This window comes from Lissotriton helveticus, chromosome 12, assembly GCF_964261635.1.
Source record: "Lissotriton helveticus chromosome 12, aLisHel1.1, whole genome shotgun sequence".
Lineage (NCBI taxonomy): Eukaryota > Metazoa > Chordata > Amphibia > Caudata > Salamandridae > Lissotriton > Lissotriton helveticus.
Window position 1 is genome coordinate 209,056,435 of NC_136073.1, and position 21,106 is coordinate 209,077,540.

General features: G+C 46.5%; 1 protein-coding gene across 2 annotated transcripts in view; it reads left to right on the forward strand.

The window, feature by feature from the left end:
• ZDHHC7 (zDHHC palmitoyltransferase 7) overlaps nt 1–21,106 on the forward strand; it is a 358,756-nt gene that overhangs the window by 174,801 nt on the left and 162,849 nt on the right. For both annotated transcript variants that reach the window (XM_078670375.1, XM_078670374.1), the window contains one exon: nt 18,801–19,123. In XM_078670375.1, coding sequence (XP_078526501.1) covers nt 18,818–19,123 — 306 coding nt within the window. In that variant the 5' untranslated portion in view covers nt 18,801–18,817. The remainder of the gene's footprint in view (nt 1–18,800; nt 19,124–21,106) is intronic.

Sequence of the window (21,106 nt, forward strand, 5' to 3'; positions counted from 1 at the left end):
GTTAAAACCGAACAGTCAGACAGACAGAGGCATGCTCTTATTAAGGGTATGTATCCTCTTCTTGCCGAGGGCCTGCCAAAAGCGACCCCGGAGGCATCCAGTAACTTTCCGCCACCATTAGTTCCGACCAAGCTACGTCACAAACCGACCGCAGCTGATATTTTCATTTCGTCCTATTTGGACGACACAGTCCCAGAATATGCAAATCCTGTTCGCGCTCCGCCAGTCCCTGTAAATCAGGCACTCCCCGTTTCTCCAGACACCGGGGTACCCCTTGCATTACCTGCTACGGTCCCCCAGGTCCAGCCCGCCACACAAGTTCAGTCCGCATTTCAATTTCCCGCCACCCTAGTACGAAGAGTATCAGTTGACGATTCTAGTTTAGGGGCCGCAGGAGGAGGTCCTCCTCAGACCCCGCCGCCACACAAGCGTTTAACGTTAGTCGAATTACATGCTCAGGCGTCACAGCGTACGCCCAGATATCAGTCTGTAGCAGAAATAAGAAAAGCCCTTAATGAATGCGGCTATGATCCAGTCCCAGGCGAGGATAATATGGTTTTATATTCATTACGCGTAAGAAAGGTGGCCGAGTATCTAGTCACCCTACCGAATATGAAAGAAGATCTAGACAGAATATATCGTTTCATCCGTACAGGGGATGATCCAGAAAGCATTGGCGAAGTCATGTCTCGAAGGAAAGCCGAGATCCAGCTCATGATACTAAAGTTTTTGATTAATTGTTTAATAAGAGAACAAGATTACCCGTCCAAAGATCAAGCCGAAATGAGAACCCTGACAAAGTGGAGTGATAATATAGCCGAGGGTAAGCACAAGACCATCAGTGCTATGGAAAGTATGTACAAGAAAATCCGTAAAGAAATAATAAAGTTACACGAACAGCGTAAAGCAACACAAGTAAGCGAGAAAGAAAGTAACTCTGATACTGAAGAGGTAGACGACGAGAATCCCGCCAGAATAGCGTATGTAGGAAAATCTAGATTTCCAGATCGCCATTTACGCCTAGAACACAAGTCAACTTTCCATCATCCAGCACCAGAACAAGGTTCTCTAGAACAAGTGTTTCAAGCTACCGATCACATTCTGAAATCACGAATCGGTTACAGTGAGTTAAGTACTATGCATGAACAAGAACTAGCCCGATCAGCAGTCCGATGGATTACTGATTCTACCACTTTTCCAGACGAAATAGTGGCACAAATGTTTCTGAAACTGCCCCCAGCCGAGCAGCGACTGGTGGGTATGTATATGATCCAGCACCTCATTACATTGTATGAGGGTCAGCACTCTGATCCAGGCCCGTTACATGATATCCTGAACGAGTTACTCCAGTATAGATGGAAAGGTCTAGGTACCGATTTAATTAGTGTCATTCTAGAACAGCGTCACAAATATAGAACGTTTTTGAACCCGCATTTTGTTCATGTCTCACCCCCAGAAAGTAAACCATTTTACATGGAGAGACAGAATCCGTTACGAGAAGTCCACCCAGTTAGAGGAACGGGTGGCGAACTAGAACGAGTGTTTGTTTACACCCCGATCACAAAGATGGAACTCTTAGAGATGAAAAAATTAATTCCCTGTCACGATAAAGATCCAGCAGGGTTCCATCGAGAATTAAAAGACATGCTCCGTATGGGAGAATACACGTATCCAGATATAATTAAAATGTTAAAGGTTCTGCTGCCCGCAGGGGTGTATGAAAAGCTCAAGGAAAAAGAATGGGAGTTGGGAGAGAAAAAGATAGATTGGGCAGTTCTAGAAGCTGAAGATAAGGCACGAGTACCAGGTACCGGTCTTGGAGCGAAATGTAAAGAATTACCTGAATTATTGATTCAAGTTTTACCCAGATTGTTAACAACGAAAAAGGAAGACTGGGATGCAATCTCAGCCTGTAAACAGAAACAAGACGAATACATTAGTGATTTTTATTCTAGATTTGAGAAATGTTTTAGCATCAACAGTGGCCTCAAGACAAGTAGTGAGTCATACCCTCACCTTTTTGTTACTAAATTAGTCGAGAATTCAAGTCCACCAATTAAAAATCGAGTTTTGAAAGTCGAAAGTACCTGGCAAGCTAATACCCCGTCCCAGATGTTACAGATGCTTCAATATCACCAGAATAGAATCAGAGAAGAGCAAGAACATGAGAGAAAGCGTATGAAAGACACGAAAATGAAAGTACTAGTTGCACAATCTATTCCACAAGACAGTCAGAAGAGGGGTCCGAATCAAGCCAGTCATCCTGCAGCTCCCGTTAAAGGGAACTGCAATTATTGTAAACAGCCAGGTCATTTTATAAACGAGTGTGCAGTTCTGAAACATAACATAGCTACTGGTAAGACTAAAGAAAGACCACGTCCACCTAGACAAGAACAAGTTTCACAGACTCCTCAGCCACAGAATGCACCACAGACAGTTACAGCACCGCAGCCCATCGCTGCAACACAGCATGTTACACAGCAGATGTATCAGTATGCACAGTCCGAGTATCCAGAGTATCAACCGTACTCATGAAACAGCCTAGAGAGGGAGGTAGGCTTGCCTCTCATCGAGATACCTGTAGATCAAGAAGGTCCCTATGTTCACAGTCAAGTATTAGGGAAAGACAGAAAGTTTCTGATTGATACAGGGGCAAGTAGGACCACTATAAGTCACGCCGAAGTTCCAGGGGCTCCGCTCTCAGGCTCAAGAAATGTTTCCCTTGGATTTTCAGGAAAACCTATTGTAAATGAAATTTCAAAGCCAGTTACTCTAGAAGTAGGTCCATTGTCCCGCACTACTGATCTGTTACTTACTAAGTCATGTCCAGAAAATCTATTAGGCATTAAAACACTGAAAGAATTAGGTGCAGTTATATGCAGTTCCCCAGAGGGAATACGTCTGTTCCTACGTGACTTCAAGGGTCACTATGTATTACGAGATTTTGATCCCAGATTGTCCAATGTCCCGCAGCATCTATGGGCGCAAGGTCCAACTGATGTTGGTTATATGCAAATCACACCCCATCGTGTGACTCTCAAGCCAGGTGTAGTCCTGCCACGAATCAGACAGTACAGATTGCCATCTGAGGCTGTAGCAGCCTTATCCAAAATTATTGACGAGCTCATCGCTCAAGGAGTGGTTGTAGAAACTGACTCCAATATATGCAATTCTCCGATCATTCCAGTTATGAAACGTACTGATCCAAATGCACCCCCAGTATATCGATTAGTGATTGACCTACGAGAACTTAATAAATGTATTATTCCCCAGTACCCAGTGGTCCCAGATATCTCTTCCCTATTAACAACCATTGATTCCGAAGCCATGTTCTTTACTGTAATCGACCTCAAGAACGCGTTTTTTAGTGTCCCCATTCATCCAGACAGCCAGTTCCTTTTCGGATTTTGTTTAAATGGAAGGAGCTATATGTTCACACGAGCTCCTCAAGGTTTCACAGAAAGTCCTAGTATTTACAGTCAAGCACTTAAGAGACAACTAGACAACATTCACATGCCAACTGACACTGCCCTGCTCCAGTATGTCGATGATCTCCTGATCACAGCCCGTTCTGAATGTGCTTGCGAGCAAGCATCCCTTACAGTCTTGTATTTCCTAGCCGAGATGGGGCACAAGGTGTCCCCTTCGAAGCTTCAATTCTGTGTCCAGCAAGTGGTCTACTTAGGACACTTACTGTCCAAGAGGGGTAGGCAGTTGACACCTGACCGTATCCAGTTAATAGCGAGTCTTCCTCAGCCCAAGACCCAGAAGGAGGTACGTGCTTTTATTGGCCTCACTTCTTACTGCCGACAATGGATTCCTCAGTATGCATTTCTAGCCAAGCCACTGATACAGTTAACGACACAGGAGGCAGCCGTATCGACTGTTCTCCCTTGGACATCTGAACATACACTTGGCTTCAATGAGTTAAAGAAAGCTTTATGCCAAGCTCCAGTTCTAGCTACACCAAACTACAGTAAGCCTTTTACACTTTTCGTCACAGAACGTGAAGGTACAGCATTATCTGTTCTCACACAAGATCAAGCAGGACAATACAAGCCTTGTGCTTATTTTTCGAGCACATTAGATCCTGTAGCCCAGGCTCTGCCTGCGTGCCTCAAGTCAGTTGCAGCCACAGCACTAGCTATCAGACAAAGTGATTCCATAGTATTAGGACACTCCCTGACAGTACAAGTTCCACACTCCGTGGAAGTTCTTTTAAACCGAACACAAACTCAGCACTTGACAATTGCACGTTTGACAGGTTATGAATTGACACTGTTCCAGCCACACATAGAAATCAGACGCTGCAACGTTTTAAATCCTGCTACACTGTTACCGTCAGTTACTTCGAATTCTGCCACACACGATTGTGTGGAAGTAGTTAACATCATGACCAAGCCAAGACAAGATCTGACAGATATTCCATTACCAGATCCCGACCTGACACTTTATGTGGATGGTTCATGTATGAGAACTAGTACAGGAGAACTAGTAGCCGCGTATGCAGTGACTACTGACACTGAAGTTATTGAAACACACCGTATTGACACCCTGTCTGCTCAAGCAGCAGAGCTAGTTGCTCTGACTCAAGCCTGCATACACGCCAAGAACCTGAAAGTTAATGTTTACACCGATTCACGTTACGCATTTGGAGTCGTACACGACTTTGGAGTGCTCTGGCAGGAGAGAGGTTTCATGACTTCTCATGGAACCAAGATTCAGCATGGTCTCCTTATTCAAGCTCTGTTAGATGCAATACATTTACCGACATCCATTGCTATCATGAAATGCAAAGCACATACGAAGGTTACTGACACTATTTCCCAAGGTAATGATCTAGCAGATCGCACAGCCAAGCTTACAGCTCAGACTCCAGACATTCCAGCTAACATGACACACACTCCAGATCCGACTACATGTATGACAGTTAAGGACCCTACTCAAGATGTCATAGATATACAGTTACATGCTACTCCCGAAGAAATCAAGAAATGGTCTGAACAAGGAGGGGTCCAGACAGATCAGGGATGGTTAACGAAGGGAAAAGCCACTTGGTTTCTCCCCGACTCTATGGTTCAAGTCATTATCAATACCGCACATAGTCCAGCACATTTAGGAGAAAAAGCTATGTTAGACAGTATCCAGAACATTTGGTTCAACAAGCATTTACGAGCTGCAGCCAAGCAGAAAGTCCGTACCTGTATGATATGTTGTCAGTTTAATCCAGGTAAAAGTGTCCCGGTGGAACAAGGTGGATTCCAACCTCCTGACCACCCTTTTGAAGTCCTCCAGATGGATTATATTCAGATGGAGCGATGTCGAGGTTTCAAGTATGTCCTTGTAGTTGTATGCGCTTTGTCCAGGTGGACAGAAGCATATCCAGTCCCAGATTACACAGCCGCGACCACTGCCAAGCAGTTGGTTCGTGAGTTCTTCCCCCGTTATGGGCTCCCTAGGGTCGTATATTCTGATAACGGCCAGCCATTCTCCTCAGAGTTAATGAAGCATGTTTCCCTTTTGTTAGGGTACCAGTGGAAGTTCCATTGTGTACGCCACCCTGAAGCAGCAGGTCTCGTAGAGAGACATAACCAGACCCTGAAAATCCGCATCGCCAAAGTATGTAAAGAGAAAGGTGTGGACTGGCTAGTAGCTCTGCCAGTCGCTTTGTTCTATATGCGCATGGTCGCACATTCCAGATCAGGTCTGTCCCCGTATGAGGTCGTTTTCGGCCGCCCCCCTAACATGTGGGGTACACCCAGACCCCGAAGTATTACCGATGTTTCAAGTAATATGCTGACAGATTACCTAGCTTCCTTGATGTCTGCCCTCAACTCTTGTCGTTCACAGGTTGCCGCCGCATTTCCAGACAATACCGAGGTGGCACCGCATGAAATCGTTCCAGGATCCATGGTCCTGGTGCGAAATTTTGACCGCTCAAGTCCGCTGGAGCCTCGCTGGAAGGAGCCCCGACAGGTCCTCTTGGCCACCCGTACAGCCGTGAAGTTGGAGGGACGCAAAGGCTGGGTGCACCTTTCGCACATAAAGAAATTTTATGGACTGAAACCAGTCTCAAAGAACATTTCCCAGGATTCTAAAGACTGCCAAAGTACTATTCTTAAGGACTGTCCCGCAAAAGACACTGATACTGCACCCTCCCTGTTAGAAAAAACTCCGCAGCAGGAGTATAAGTTGAAACTCCGGTCTAGTAAAATAAGTCAGCCAGTTTGATTGTCTAAGTCCTCCCCTAGGTGAAACGGTTAGACTGTTTCTGACATGTATAAAATAGACCCCCATAGTGAGAGAGTTAGTCAAAACTCAATCCGATGTATCGTTTTTTTATGTTTCATATTATTTCTCAGCATTATGATTTCCTGCACCAGTTATGCATTTTACCTGTATTTTCCAGTTTCTCATGTAAATAAGTCTTCTAATGTTACAGTAGAGCACACGTTTAGTGATCTGCCTCCTCATGAACTCTCTTACCGCCTCGCTATGCGAAATAATTCTTTCATCCGCATGTTACATTATTCGCACCAGACCAGCAATGCCACTAATTGTTGGGTGTGTGGTCGACTCCCCCCTTTCCAGACACCGAAGGGAGTTCTGCCACTCTTTCCTTATCCATTTTCACATAATGGTTCGTGTGGAGCATGGTCCACGTTAACGTCATCCTCAACAGATATGTCTTTTCTTAACAGTACATGTTTTCCAGACAAGCAAGGTCTCCCCCACAGAACCGGGTTAGATCTAGAAAATGAAGTGTATAATTTAGGTAATTATTCTTCGAATTTCATGGTCCTGAATGTTCAGTCTGATACTACTCCAGACGTACCTGCAATTTCAGTACTACCAGTCAAAGGCGAATTATGTGTCCGAAATAATGGTTCTACACACGTAGGACATAGCGATTGTACTACTATTGTCAAGTATAGTGACAGTGGGAAATCTATTTTCAAAGCTTCACGTCATTCATATTTTATTTGTGGTCAAACCGCATATGTTCGTCTGCCCCTCGATTGGGAGGGAACCTGTTACATTGCCTTCCTACTGCCACCGGTTTTTCTAGCCCCACCCGACTACCATAGGAATTCCCACCTAGTACATACTAGACACAAGAGAAACCTCCCGATTGTCGATTATACTGAAACTACTCTAGAACAATATATAGATATCAATAAAGGTGTCTTTCCTTATTTAGGTACAGTTGTGAATAGTAAACTGATACGTAGATTAACCAGAACACTCGAAGCAGTAGTAATTGAGACTACTTCTGCTCTAAGTAATTTAACCGAAGAACAATCCTTTATGAGAATTGTCGTGCTCCAGAATCGTCTCGTCCTTGACGTCATATTGGCCGATAGGGGCGGGGCCTGTAGAGTCATCGGATCTAGTTGCTGCATTTTCATTCCAAATAACGCGCCGTCTGTTTATTCAGCTATAACCAGACTCCATAAAATTGCCCATCTGTTACACCAAGATCCAGGCACCTGGACATGGTCCGGTTGGTTCTGGACTATAATTTCCGCTTGGGGATGGAAAGTCTTGTCCTTTCTAGGTATTGCAGTAGCGATCATATTCAGCTGCTGCCTCTGTATACAATGTGGCCCTGCGATTTGCGGCATTTGTGCTACCTCTTGTATTCCTAGTCCCAAGTCCCGTTCTAAAACCCGTTCCCAGAAAATTCGAGACGAGCAAATGATACTGTATGAAATGATAGATGGTATCATGAATATTGATGTTTCCTGAAGGAAACGTAGTGACAAGGAGGGAATGTGGAAAAGTAAATTTTGCCATGTTCTGTGTCCCTACGCGTCCTCCATCATATGTTATATGTGCATGATTAATATGCATATGTTATTCCCTATGTTCGATTAATGACGCAATTACAGTTGTGTCCACCTCTAGTATGCCAGCTTCCAGTTCTCGTGAATACTACGAATATCAGGCCTATGTAAAGCTACGTTGCCACGTTTCTCAGTGTGCACGTTAATGCATTGTAAAGTCCCCGTTTCTAGGCCTCAAAAGGGCCCGGACACCAGATTTTAGCTCCTGTCTCCTGAAGCCCTCGCTGAGGAGCGATACAGCCCCCACCTGTATCCTCGACCCTTCACTTACTTCCTGCCTCGCAGTGCCCGGCTCAGCTTGGCTCTGCCTCTTAGTCTGCCAAGAGTATGTTATGATTCGAGTTATCAGTACAGCCCTCCTTCTCTGCATTCCTAAAGCTACTGAATCGCATCAATAGTTTCCGTCATTGTCTAGCCTTTACGTCTCCATGTAAGAGAAATACTGCATTTAATGGTCATTTAATATTCTTCATCACGCACTACATGTAGAATAATGCATGCTCCAGTCTTAGAGTCTGTTCGCCTTTACCCCGATAACTTTTGGATTCCATCAACATGTTCTCTAAACATCAGATACTAGATACTACTTAGGTACATGTCGCCCTGACTCTCCAGACTTCAGTCTCTGCTCCTAGCACAGAGTTCATAGCCCCCAGCTTCTCCTAGTAACACGTCATTGCCAGTTTGCGCGCACCATCAGGTTAGAGGTCCCGGCTCCTTAGGTAGCCCCCTCCATGGTTTCCGCCCCATTCATGACATATTCTGTTACGTTTGCATCACATGTCTATGTATACGCCTCTGTTACACCTACTTTCACCCTTATCTTTCGCGACTGCTATTGATCACACCCACTGCTCCGCCTATCGTATGTATTGTAATGCAACTGTTTTAGTATATATGATCGTGTATTGTTATTAAATGTTAGCGCGCTCATCCCAGATCCAGCCCCAGCAGCTGCTGGGCCCTGCCATCCTATTCCTATGCAGGTTGTCCCGCTCCTGTCCTTTATGCTGCAATAAACCTGCAAAAACTCCTACTACCTCGAATCCTGACTCTTATTTATTGAGCTATCTGTTATTGCTATATCCAGACAAACCTAGATCCGGTATTATTTATTTATATACCACAAAGTGGTCCATTCTCCCCAATTGACAAACTGTTTTCCGTCGCAGATACCCCACCAGGTATGCCTTTGGTGCCTGGGGTCCGAACATGACTCCAGGGCCTGTGACAACAGTGCCCAGCTGAACCCGAAGGCCAGGACTGGTCATGGCTGGAAGACTCCAAGCCATGACCAGTCAAAGTCGGAATGAATGTCCCGCTCCAACTCCCAAAGTCATGCTGACAGAATATCTTCGTTGTAGTCAAATTCCTCGGGTAAATCCAAAAGGTACACAAGAACTCCAAGTGGAAATCGGCCCCATCCAACCATTCTTACTCTCCAGAGAAGGTGCCAGGGCATCAGTGTGCCACCTGGTCTCGCTCTCGAACTCCTGAGCAGCTGGTTTAGAGTATGACCCTGATTCACCTCAACCTTTTGGCCCCTAGGTGGCATTTCAGCAGTTCGAGGTTTTTAGTGAGGCCATGCTGTACATTTCCTATACACGTCTGGCTCCCTCCAGCACTTCTTTGTCCTCCAAGTATCCGCAAGGGCCTCCTGACAGCCCTCCGGGCCTTCTGTTTCTCTTGATCCCACCTCGGGTTCCACTCTGGCTTTGTGTGCTGATTTTGGTCCAGGCTTCATACTCTGCGTCAGTTCCTTAGATATCGATGCTGGCGCCACAGGAGGATCCACACCCTAAAGTTGGCTCTGACTCTGAGACAAACTAGTCTCAATCTCGGCCAAGACTGTGCTCTAAACCCACCAGAGCATAATAGCCCTTGGGTAATCCTTCTGATTCCAACTCCGTACCTTTACCTCATCGCCACACACATACTACATAAACCTTTTTACTCTGACTCAGATCCAAATCCGAATTACAATGATGGTAAAGACAACTTTGTCCCACAGTATGGTCATGACTATTGAAATGAGGGATTTTAGGATACCGATTGCTGGGACCCCATCTCAGACCCCATTGGTCCTGCTAGTGAGTAGAGCTTATCTTTTGGTTTTGCCATTAGAAATGTGGTAGAGGTCCTTGACCTGCAGTTTCCCACTATAGAGGGTAAAACCAACCTTCTAAAGAAGATTCTTCGACCTGGCTAGGCTCCAACCAAACCTTTCCTGCCATTTAATGTGAATGGTACAGATTGGCACTTTGGCTTGTGGAAATAAACAATGTTCTGGTTCTCAGGTCAATTGGCTGGCCACTTGTCGCTGCAGACTAGCTCTAGCAAACCCAGAATTCCTCACGCAATATACATCACTGGTGAGCTTGGTGGTTCAGGCGTCCACCAGTAAAATCAACCATAGTACTTTCTATACAACTCAACCTGACCGCAAATCCAAACCTGTAGAAACCATTGGTAAACATATATTTCTGTTAGCCTTACCCTACGTTCAGCAATTGCCTGATGCCTCCTTCGCTACACCCATGCTCTATGGGACACCGTTAGCGAGATCTCAACAATAGTCCTAGATGACCTACGTGTGTTTCTAGCCAAACCATTCGAGACTGATGGGATGCAATACCATTTGTTATCTGGTTTTGGCTGACTGATTGCTTGAGTTGGGCAGTTGGCAGGAGTGTGGTACTTCTGCACCACCCTTGGCTGAGGCCTATGGGCTTCTCGGGGGCTGTCCGGGCATCCTTGATGGATTAGCTATTCAATAGCTCTTACGTGTATGGTGAGCAGGCAGATTAAATCATTTAAGGAGAGTCATTTCACAGCTTGTTCCTTGGATCTCTCCACACCTGTCCGATAGTTTTCACAACAATTTTGCCCATTTCGGGGTTATGCCACAGGCTTGCCATACCCATCAGCAGCTGATTCCGCCACCAAGATGGTAGACTTCAGGGCCCTTTCGTGTTCAAGACCGAGGCACCCAGAGACCATTGCTTAGGACATCAGGTACAAAGCACAGCTCAGTTCCCAGCCCCCCCCCAACAACATCAAAACCGCTTTGGAGTGTGTCCTTTCAGGCACACAGCCACTCTGTAGGAAGCAGGATCCCTCATATCCTCCAGAGTTGGCAAGGCATTACTTCTGACAGATGGTTCCTCCAAATTGTTCAACGTGGATACGCCTTTCTATTTCTTTCTACTCCTCTGCACCATCCACCTCCAACAGGGAGGCTAGCGGGTTACATGCTAGTGCAGGCCTTTTTGACCAAAGAGGCCTTCAAAAGCGCTCTGGTTTTGAAGCAAGAACTGAATGTTATTTCTGCTACTTCTTTGTGCCAAAGATGGATGGGGGAGGTCTGTCCTGTTTTAGATTTCCACCCAGTCAATGCCTTCTTGACAGGACACATTCAAGATGCTCATGTTAGCCCAATTTCTGTCTGCTGTGGACTCTGGAGACTACTTGGAATCATTGGACCTGCTAGATTTGTATTAATGTTTTTCCATTCTGCAGGTCCACTGCTGCCATCTTTTGTTTACAGTGCGGTAGGAGCATTTCAAGTTTGTGTTGCTCCATTTTGGCTTCACCAGTGCTTCCCTGGTGTTCGCAAAGGTGATGACAATAGTCACAGCACACCTACGAGAGGTTGGTTACAGTCATCCCCCCACTCTTGCTGAGTGGCTATTGGATGCTGGCTTAGTGGGGAAAGGGAGCTGAGGGGCCAGGACATTTGGGCTCCGATCCCAATATTTCATCCTTGGTCTTGGATATCAGAATCTTAGACTCCTGGGATTTTCAGCCTCCTGCATTATGCTGGGTGAAAATGCTATATGATGCTTGCAGGCTCAGCTGTGTGATCAGAAGTCCCAATAGGCACAATACCAGGGGAACCTAATGATTTATATCCAGGTTTCATAGGGGACTGCTGAAGATCTGCAGGTATGGCTGCTCGACCGCAATTGGGCCAGCACGTGAACATTCTCCTTATCCCCACCGAAAGATTAGGGTGGTGATAAATGCATCACTACTGGATTGGGGAGGCCATCAGTTTGAGATGGAGATCAGAGCTCCACATTAATCTGTTTCAGTTGACGGCGATCTGCTTGGTATTGAAGGCCTTCTTGCCAACCATCAAAATAAGATGGGACAGGTTCTTACAGATAGCACCACTGCCAGGAAGTACTGCAATAAGTAGTCCTGTCCTGTGTCCAGAAGCTATTTGCCTCTGGAAGTGGCTGAATTAATAGGGCATTTTCTTGAACCATCTGGCAGAATTACTAAACGTTAGAGTGGATGAGCTCTGCTGCTGACAAATAGCAGATTACAAATGGCAGTTAACCCCTTCGCTGCGGGGTGGTTTCACCTGCTGAAGGGGGGGGGGGGGCAGCGCGCAACGTCGCTGTGCTTGTGGCGAGCTTGGCGTCCCAAGCCATGCCTGTCCTGGACCGGAAACAAGCTTCCTAGGACTGGTTTTTGGCATTTCAGCCATCTTCAGCCATTTTGCCAGAAACCGGTCCTAGGAAGCTTGTTTACGGTCCAGTGAAGGCATGGCTTGGCAGTTCGGGCTAGACTGTTCCCATGAGGCACAGGGTTAGACTGATTTGCATATGGCCAGGCCTGAACTGGGGTGGCAGAGTGGGCTAAAGAACGGTGATGGATTAAACCCAGATCTTTTGACTGGGTGTGAGTGTTTGATTGGTTCAGATGCGCCGTCCATCACCTCCCCCTTTTGTACCGCTTTGTTCGCCATAAGTTGGCAGGGTATGCTCAGACGTGAGTCCCTTGCTCACTTTGCCACTGGATTCAAGCAAGCCTGGCTGAAGACGGCTGAAATGCCAGAAGCCAGAAACCGGTCCAAGTGTTCTCACTCATTGGGTAAGTCGAAGCATAAGAAGAAGGCGAAGAAGCACGTTCGCTTTTCGCCTTCTGCCCATCGGTTGGCTGTAGCGATGTGGGATCCGAAGCGTTGTTCGAAGTCACTGTCTCTGGCACCTGATTCAGGGATGACTCTGTGCCCCCACCCCCTGTTTCCGGGACCCATAGCGCCCCCTGCCCAGCTTCATACGTTCTACGTAGCCCTCCACCGTGCGTTTGGGCAGCCCGACTCCGCGGGCGCGCCTTTGGGCCCCTGGGCCTTCGATGCCAGCAGCTCTGGTCCCAGCACTGGAGGGCCCCAGTGGATCCAGGCCTGGATCTGGATCGATGCCAGTCGACCTGGCTCAACCTTCCCCTGCGCTGATCCCGGCCAATGCCGTTCCCATCCCCGAGATGGACCTGGATGAGGTTGAATCGGAAGCTGAAGGGTACTTTTGCTCCCGTGTTTATCCCAGGTGTTGCATACTGCCCTGAGGGTGGTGGTGAGGACTGGGGGGATCGCTGAACCCTTTGACAGACCAGCTGGAAGACCAATACAAAGGGGGACCCCTGTAGTCAGTTGATAGGCAGGTGGAGCAGGGGAAAATTAGTAGAACCAACACTAACAAAAATCACCAGCCTATTTAGGGATACAAACGGCCCAAAGGAAGGCTCCCAATATTATACATCACTAACTGGGGCTGACCCAAACATATTTTCAAGCCATATAACCACACACTTGATTAACAAAATTATTTTTCTTTTTATTGTCATAGTGTCAAAACATAGTTAACAAGCTTTAGCAGTGCATAAATAAATACAGAACCATCATCAGTAATAATATACAATGTCCCACACATCACATCATTCTTACTAGCATTCACTCATACTGGCATACATTCATTCTACAGAACAAACAATTTCCTGAAACATCATACATCAATCAAGGTGGTAAAACTGCCAACTGATATTGTGATGGAAAATTTCTCGTGAATCATCCCAATGGTAAGTGGGGACAAGGTCCAGAAACACGGAAGAGTTCAAATGCCTACGCGCGTTTCGGTGTACAGCCCAGGACGGGGCCACACCTTCAGGGCGAAAATGGATAGGTAGTGTGGGGGAAACAACACACACCTGAAAGATAAGGATATTCACTAGGGTTCTCTTTATAAGGTCAGGAATTAAATCTGATGGTACAGTAATGAAAAATTTGCGATCCACAGCGTTACATGGGGATCGGTAATAGATCAGGTCCAGGGGCCATATAGGCTGCCAGAAGCCTCAATGGGAAATAATTCAGGGAGTGAGTCACTCGATGTCGCTGGTGTGGGCGTCCGCAGTTCCGATAGCTTTTAGACGTCCGTCCGGAAAATAATTTTCTATGGTGTTCCACGGGGCTGGAAACCCTCCAGCCGTCAAGACCAGCTGGAAGAACCGGACTGAAGAGAGGAACTGGGTGATGCCAGTGGTTTGGATAGCTCCCCAGACCTTGGCATGCTTTCTCCCCCTACTGTGGCTACGGCGGAGGGAGTGTCCAATGGAGTAGTGGTGCGTAGGGCAGCTGAGGCCTTGGGCTAATCTCCTGACTGAGGTGCTTCAGTCAGCGGCAACTTCCTCTGAACCCCTCTTGACCTTTAATGAAGCCCTCACTGACGTCCTTCTGGGCACTTGGTCCAAACCCAGCACCGGGGCTCATTCAAGGACGCATTCCCTTCCGCACCCCCGGGCAGGGAATCCAAGAAGCTGGATCACCTTGGGAAGCGCATGTCCTCTTTCTCCAGCTTGGAACTGTGTCTGTGAATACCCCATGCTTCTTGGACCGATTCTCCCATACCATCTAGGATACGTTTACGCAGGTGCTGCCTCAGTGCCCGGAGGAGGCCTGGGCCATTCTCTCTCAAGCACTGTCAGATGGGAGAGACACAGCAAAATTCACAATTCCCTGTGGACTGGATACTGCAGACTCACTGGGCAGAACGACTGCCATGTCCGTAGCCCTTCAGCGTTACGCCTGGTTGAGGACATTTGGTTTTCCGAGGGATGTTTGGTCAACTCTGCTGGACATGCCCTTCGATGGCTGTCGCATTTTGGTGACAAGGCAGACTTGTCGCTAGAGCGTTTTAAGGATTTTCGGGCTACGGCCAGATCGTTGGGGCTCACTGTGTCCTCCCATCCCCCACAGTTTGCCTTTCGCCCCTCATGTGGCCACAGAAGGGGCACCTCACCACGTCCGAGTCAGTCCAGCCACCGGGCCGTGCAACCTACTCAGCACGTGCGTGGCCGCTGATGAGGGACCCAGCGATGCCGTTTTGGGAACCAGCGTGCAGGTCAGTACACCCACCCCCCACCCACTGCAGCGGCCTCCAAATCCAACTAGTCTAACCTTTTAGCCCCATCAACGGGCAGTGGGTGGCAGGATTCATCATCACCTCCCCCACTGGCAATCCATCACGTCAGATAGATGGGTTCTCCAGATAGTCCGAAGGGCCTTCTCCCTCCCCTTCAAGAGTACCCCTCCCACCATGCCACCCTCTTCAGATCGCATGTCGGAGAACCATTTGACACTTCTCCAGCAGGAAGTCTCCGCTCTCTTGGCCAAGGGAGCTGCCGAGAGGGTTCCTACGCCAGAAGTAGGTTGTGGTTGCTATTCCCGCTTCTTTCTGGTGCCCAAGAAGGACAAAGGCCTGTGTCCTATCTTAGACCTCAGGGCCCTCAACCGCTTCCTCCAGAAGAAGTTCAAAATGCTAACCTTGGCCCGGTCCTATCTGCCCTTGACCCTGGAGACTGGATGGTGGCACTGGACTTGCAGGATGCTTATTTCCACATTCCTGTCCTGCCAGCCCACAGACTTTACCTACGGTTCGCGGTAGGCCACGAGCATTTTCAGTTCACCGTGCTCCCCTTTGGCCTTACCAGTGCACCTCAGTGTTTACGAAAGTGATGGCGGGGGTCGCAGCTCCTCTGCGCAGACTAGGGGTTCCAGTCTTCCCCTATCTTGACGACTGGCTGTTGAAGGCGGGCTCGCCCCAGGCTGTTGTCTCCCACCTCCAGACTATGGCAGACCTCCTACATTCGTTGGGGTTCACTATCAAAGTGCTGAAGTCACACCTGACTCCCACTCAGATGCTCCTTTTAATCAGACCTGTTCTAGTCATAGTGCAGTTTCGGGCCTATCCTCCGGAGCAGCGAGTCCGGGATATTAGGGCTACGATACAGATGTGTTAGCCTATATTCTGGATTTCGGCGAGAATGACCCTGGCCTCCTGTATGCTGCTGGTGGATAATGACAGATGGCAAATGCGGACTCTGCAGTGGGACCTGACGTTCCAGTGGGTACAGCCTCAGGGCAATCTTTCTGACTACGTCCAGATCTTGGAGGGGACTGTGCAACAACTGCACTGGTGGCTACCAAACCAAGGTTGGATCTGAAGCAGATTCCTTTCCCTTTTTCAACCAGACCTCACAGTGGTGACCGATGTGTCACTCCAGAGATGGGGCGGCTATCTGGGAGAGACAGACATCAGAGGCATCTCGTCTCCAGCAGAGTCCGGGCTCTATATCAACTTGCTGGAGCAACGGACAGCTCACCTGGCCCTGATGGCATTCCTTCCCTCTCTCAAAGGGAAAGTGGTGCAGGTGTTAACAGACAATACCACCACCATGTGGTAATGCAACAAAGAAGGCGGGGTGGGGTTGTGGACCCTATGTCAAGAGGCTCTGTGTCTTCGGACATGGCTCGAACATAAGGGTATCACCCTGGTGGTTCAACACCTGGCAGGTTCTTTGAACACCAGGGCGGACGAACTCAGCCGCCAGTGCCTGGTGGATCACAAATGGCATCTTCACTCTGAGGTGGTGCAAGGTCTCTTTCAGCAGTGGGGAGAGCCATGGTTAGATCTGTTTGCCACCAAAGAGAACGCGCAATGCCAGCAATTATGTGCATTGGAATTTTCAAGGCAGCACTCACTTTGACAATGCTTTTCGGCATTAGTGGAACTGCAGCCTCCTGTACGCTATTTCGCGTGTATAACTTCTGCCCAGATTGCTGAAGAAGATCAATCGCGACAGTGCCCAAGTCATTCTTGTGGCTCCGGACTGGGCACAAAGAGTGTGGGTCCCAGAGCTCCTGAGCTTGGCTGTCGATCCTCCAGTCAGACTGCCTCTTTGGGAGAAACTTCTATCGCAGCAGCCGGGGAGGGTTTTTCACCCGAACCTATCCAGCCTCCACCTCCTTGCGTAGGGATTGGCCGGCGACAGTTGGCAACTTTTGTACTTCCTCCCGAAGTTTGTAACGTCATCTTGGCAGCCAGGCCCCCTCCACTAAGACTGTATGTGCCGGTCGATGGGACAAGTTTGTGGCGTGATGCACAGCAAAGGCTGTGGATTCCCTTTCTGCCCCTCTTTCAGAGGTCCTGTTATATATACTTTCTTTGGCCCAGCAGGGCTCTGCACTGGGCACTCTTAAGGGAAATCTTTTGGCCATCTCGGTCTTCCTTCGGCCTCTTGATCATCCATCTTTATTCAAGTCTCCTGTTGTGCAGAGATTCTTCAAGGGCATTACTCATCTCTATCCTCTTTTGGTAATGCCCCAGTAGGATTTGAATCTGGTCTTAACATACCTTATGTGTGCTCCCTTCAAGTCTCTTCACAACGGTCCTCTCGGGCTCCTCACTCTGAAAACAGATTTCCTTGTTGCTATCAACTCTGCTCACAGAGTGAGTGAGCTTCAAGCCCTTTCTTCTAAGCCCCCTTTCTTCTCTGTGCACCTGGAAAAAGTGATGCTTAGGACAAGGTCTTTTTTCCATCCCAAAGTGGTAATGCCTTTTCACATTGGTCAACCCATTACTTTGACCACCTTTTCCCCGCCTGCGCACCCTTCCAAAGATGACGAGAGACTCCACCTTCTGGACCCCATGCGTGTGCTATCTTTCTATCTTGATCCCAGGAAAGATTTCCGGGGGGACGATCAACTCTATGTTGGCTATGTGGGTACCAAGAAAGGTCGGGCCGTTCAAAAGCGGACCATCTCTAGATGGGTTGTCCATTGTATACAAATCTGCTACGCTTTGGCAAAAAAGGACATTCCAGTGGGGCTCCGTGCTCATTCTACAAGAGCCACGGGGGCCACCACTGCTCTTGCTCGCCGAGTTCCACTCCCTGACATCTGTCAGGCAGCCACGTGGTCATCCTTGTTCATGTTCACCAGGCATTACTGCATGGACAGTCTAGTCCAGAGAGATGGCTATTATGCCCATTCTGTCCTCCAGGACTTTCTGGTATGAACTTAGTTTGCAGACCCTCTGGGGTTGGTATTGCTAGGGTATCTACTCTTAGGTTAGAAATCTATAACTAACGGTCTCTTTCAGATGAACAAGTTACTTACCTTCTGTTACAATGTAACTGTAAGAGACAAATGTTAGTTATAGATTTCTTACCGCTCCACCCATCCTCTCAATACTGACTTCTAGGGATAGGGACTCCCTTGCAGGGCCCTAGTTTAGCACAGCAGTGGCCAGTGTCTTGCATGGCTCTGCGCTTCTAGCGTGGAAAGTCGAGTCAAACTGATGTCAACACGCAGGGTCGGCTTCTATGTAGACTCTGCAATGTCATCCTGGTGGACACTACGCCACCGACGGACATGGTCTTGACCGACCCCACCTACCGACATGCAGGGTTACTGCTAAGACAAATACCCTAGATCCAGTCTGACACCTGGGAGTAATTCTAAGGTAAGGAATCTATAACTAACTTATGTCTTTTACAGATATATTGTTACTGAAAGTAAGAAACTTGTTCATTAATATATTTCAGACTCTTTTTTAAGAGTTTTGAGAAGTGTGTGGTGCAGAATCCCTCCCAGCACATCCATGACTGAGGCTTAACTTCCCCTGTCCCTCCACATCAACACCTGGTGTTGTGCTTCCATTGGCTAATTGATAGAATATTTGGTGTAAGTTCATGTTTAATTTAAATTATTTTCAAATAGGATCAATAGCTTCTTTTTTTACTGCTTGTTTTTTTCCCCAAAGTAAATTGATTTGGAATATTTATTGAAATTCTTTAATGTCTCCTTGATTTTCTTTTATATTTCAGGACCGGTTTGGAAAATCATGCAGTCGTCTGGCCACAGGTTCCGAGATGTTGAGCATCATCCCCTTCTTCCAGAAAATGACAATTATGATTCATCACCGCTGGAAGCGGATATGACGGAGAGGGTTTGGTTTATTCGAGATGGATGTGGCATGGTCTGTGCCGTAATGACTTGGATGCTGGTTCTATATGCAGACTTTGTTGTAACTGTTGTCATGTTGCTGCCATCCAAAGACTTTTGGTACTCTGTTATCAATGGGGTTATTTTTAACTGTTTGGGAGTTTTGGCCCTGGCATCACATATGAGGACTATGCTAACTGACCCAGTAAGTGCAAATTCATTGTTTTTGCATGCTTTTATTAAACATGAATTAGGAAACAAGTTTCATATATTTAGGATTGTTAAATGCATTGTCACAGAAACTGATAGTGTTGTAATCAAGAAATATTACAGATTACCTGCAAGCTATTTTGATTTTCTCATTGTGGGTAAACATTGAATGTAGTTCCCTTCTTGCAAAATTCCTCAACATGTCTTGGTGGATCTGTGATCCCATTCCTTCCAGGGTTCACAGGTGTCCCCACTGTTGGGGGATGTGAGGATACCTAGCTTCTGCTACTAAGCAACATAAGGCAACAAATCACATCCTCCACTAATTTAAATGCACCTCAAAAGAAGGGCTGTGAGCGATGACTAACTTGCACTCCTGACCACTACACTCTAGTGAATCGCTCACTGCACTCTCCTCCTAACTATCTTTGTCTTCTCTAAGAATTTTATCTTGCAGCTCTTGTGAAGAAAAGCATCCAGCTAGGGCTAGAGCAGCAGCTCCGAGGCCTACTTACTTGCAGAAAGGTGGGAGCCGCTAATCAGGTGGCCCTCCATGACACCCATCCCCTCTATTCACTGATGACCAGATGCTTCACTTGGCTTCTTTCCCATCCTTTAGCTGTCCTTTCTACTCCCTGGTTGAAGTTATAGTCTGCCATTGGTGTTAGATGTCCCTTTGCTCTGGCCTCATTTACAGGATGAATCAAATGTCTCATTGATACCTTTGATGGCAATAAATATCGACAACCCTATACTACTCGATATAATTCACTTTACATATTCCCTGATCTTAACGTTTCTTTTGTTCTGCAGTATTTTGTCAGTTTGCATTCTGTTTTGCACTTTACATGATATTTGACATTTTGTTTGACATATTTGAAGAGTGTTACTGGGTATTCCTCTACATCTTCCTTTGGCTTGTGTTCTTGGTTATAAGCAAATGGTGATAAATGTGATACTTGATCAGGAAGCTCATTAAATAGTTTCCCTAATGTACAAATGTTTAAAGAAGTTGACACCTGTCTCAGATAAATGAGTATTTGAAATACACCACAAAATGTAATTTTATTTCATGTGTCTGTAAAGGTGATAGCATATAATGAACATTGATCTACAGATTGTGGTTGATGCACCATTGATGCTTATTATGATACGAGTAGTTGGCAGAATCTGATTTTTATACAGAAACGTTGGTTTTGGGCATAAGGTATGTCTTGAGTGCTGTGAATTTGTATCGTCTGTTGTCCAGGAAAGTTGCTGCATTTTCAGAAAGCACTTGTTAAACCAGTAAACTGAAGCCTGCTCAGATTTTCGCTTTCAATGTTTACAGTTATCTTCTTGTTCTACATCTTTGACAATGGCAAATAGTAAAAGGCCCTCCTCCCCTTTCAGTTTGAAATTATCAGAATATTCTTAGGAGGAGCAAATAATACATGATGTACCATAAAGTGAAGTTCATGCTATTAATATTTTGGTAGTAAATTGTCTTTAATATAGCACTTTATTTTGGTGGTCAACCAGTTTCTAGATGATCCTGAATTTGACAGAACAGAAAGCTTAAGTAGTTTGTCTATCACACATTTTTTATTAATTGGGAAACCGGAATTAGAACATGGGTCTGATTACATAAACTTTTCATTTGCTTAAAAATGAAACAAACTGATTTTGTACCATAAAACAGTAAATTAATTTTTGTCTCAGACTTTGCTTTTATCTATCACATTTTAGATGTGGAGAAAATGATTAATTTCCATTTCTTTCCATGCAAACATAGTAAAATTGGTCAAATGAAGTGTGTTCAATTTTTTTAGCTGACTGCAAACATTTGAAAAGAATATGAAATCGAACAACCCCTATCTGCAGCAGCCCATATTAGCATACCCATTAAAAGTGGTGTAAATAAGTTTGCTCCATTTTTGCACTAGAGCTGATTTTATGTAGTTTTGCCTGTGATCTTCTGGTTAGGTTACACAGTACT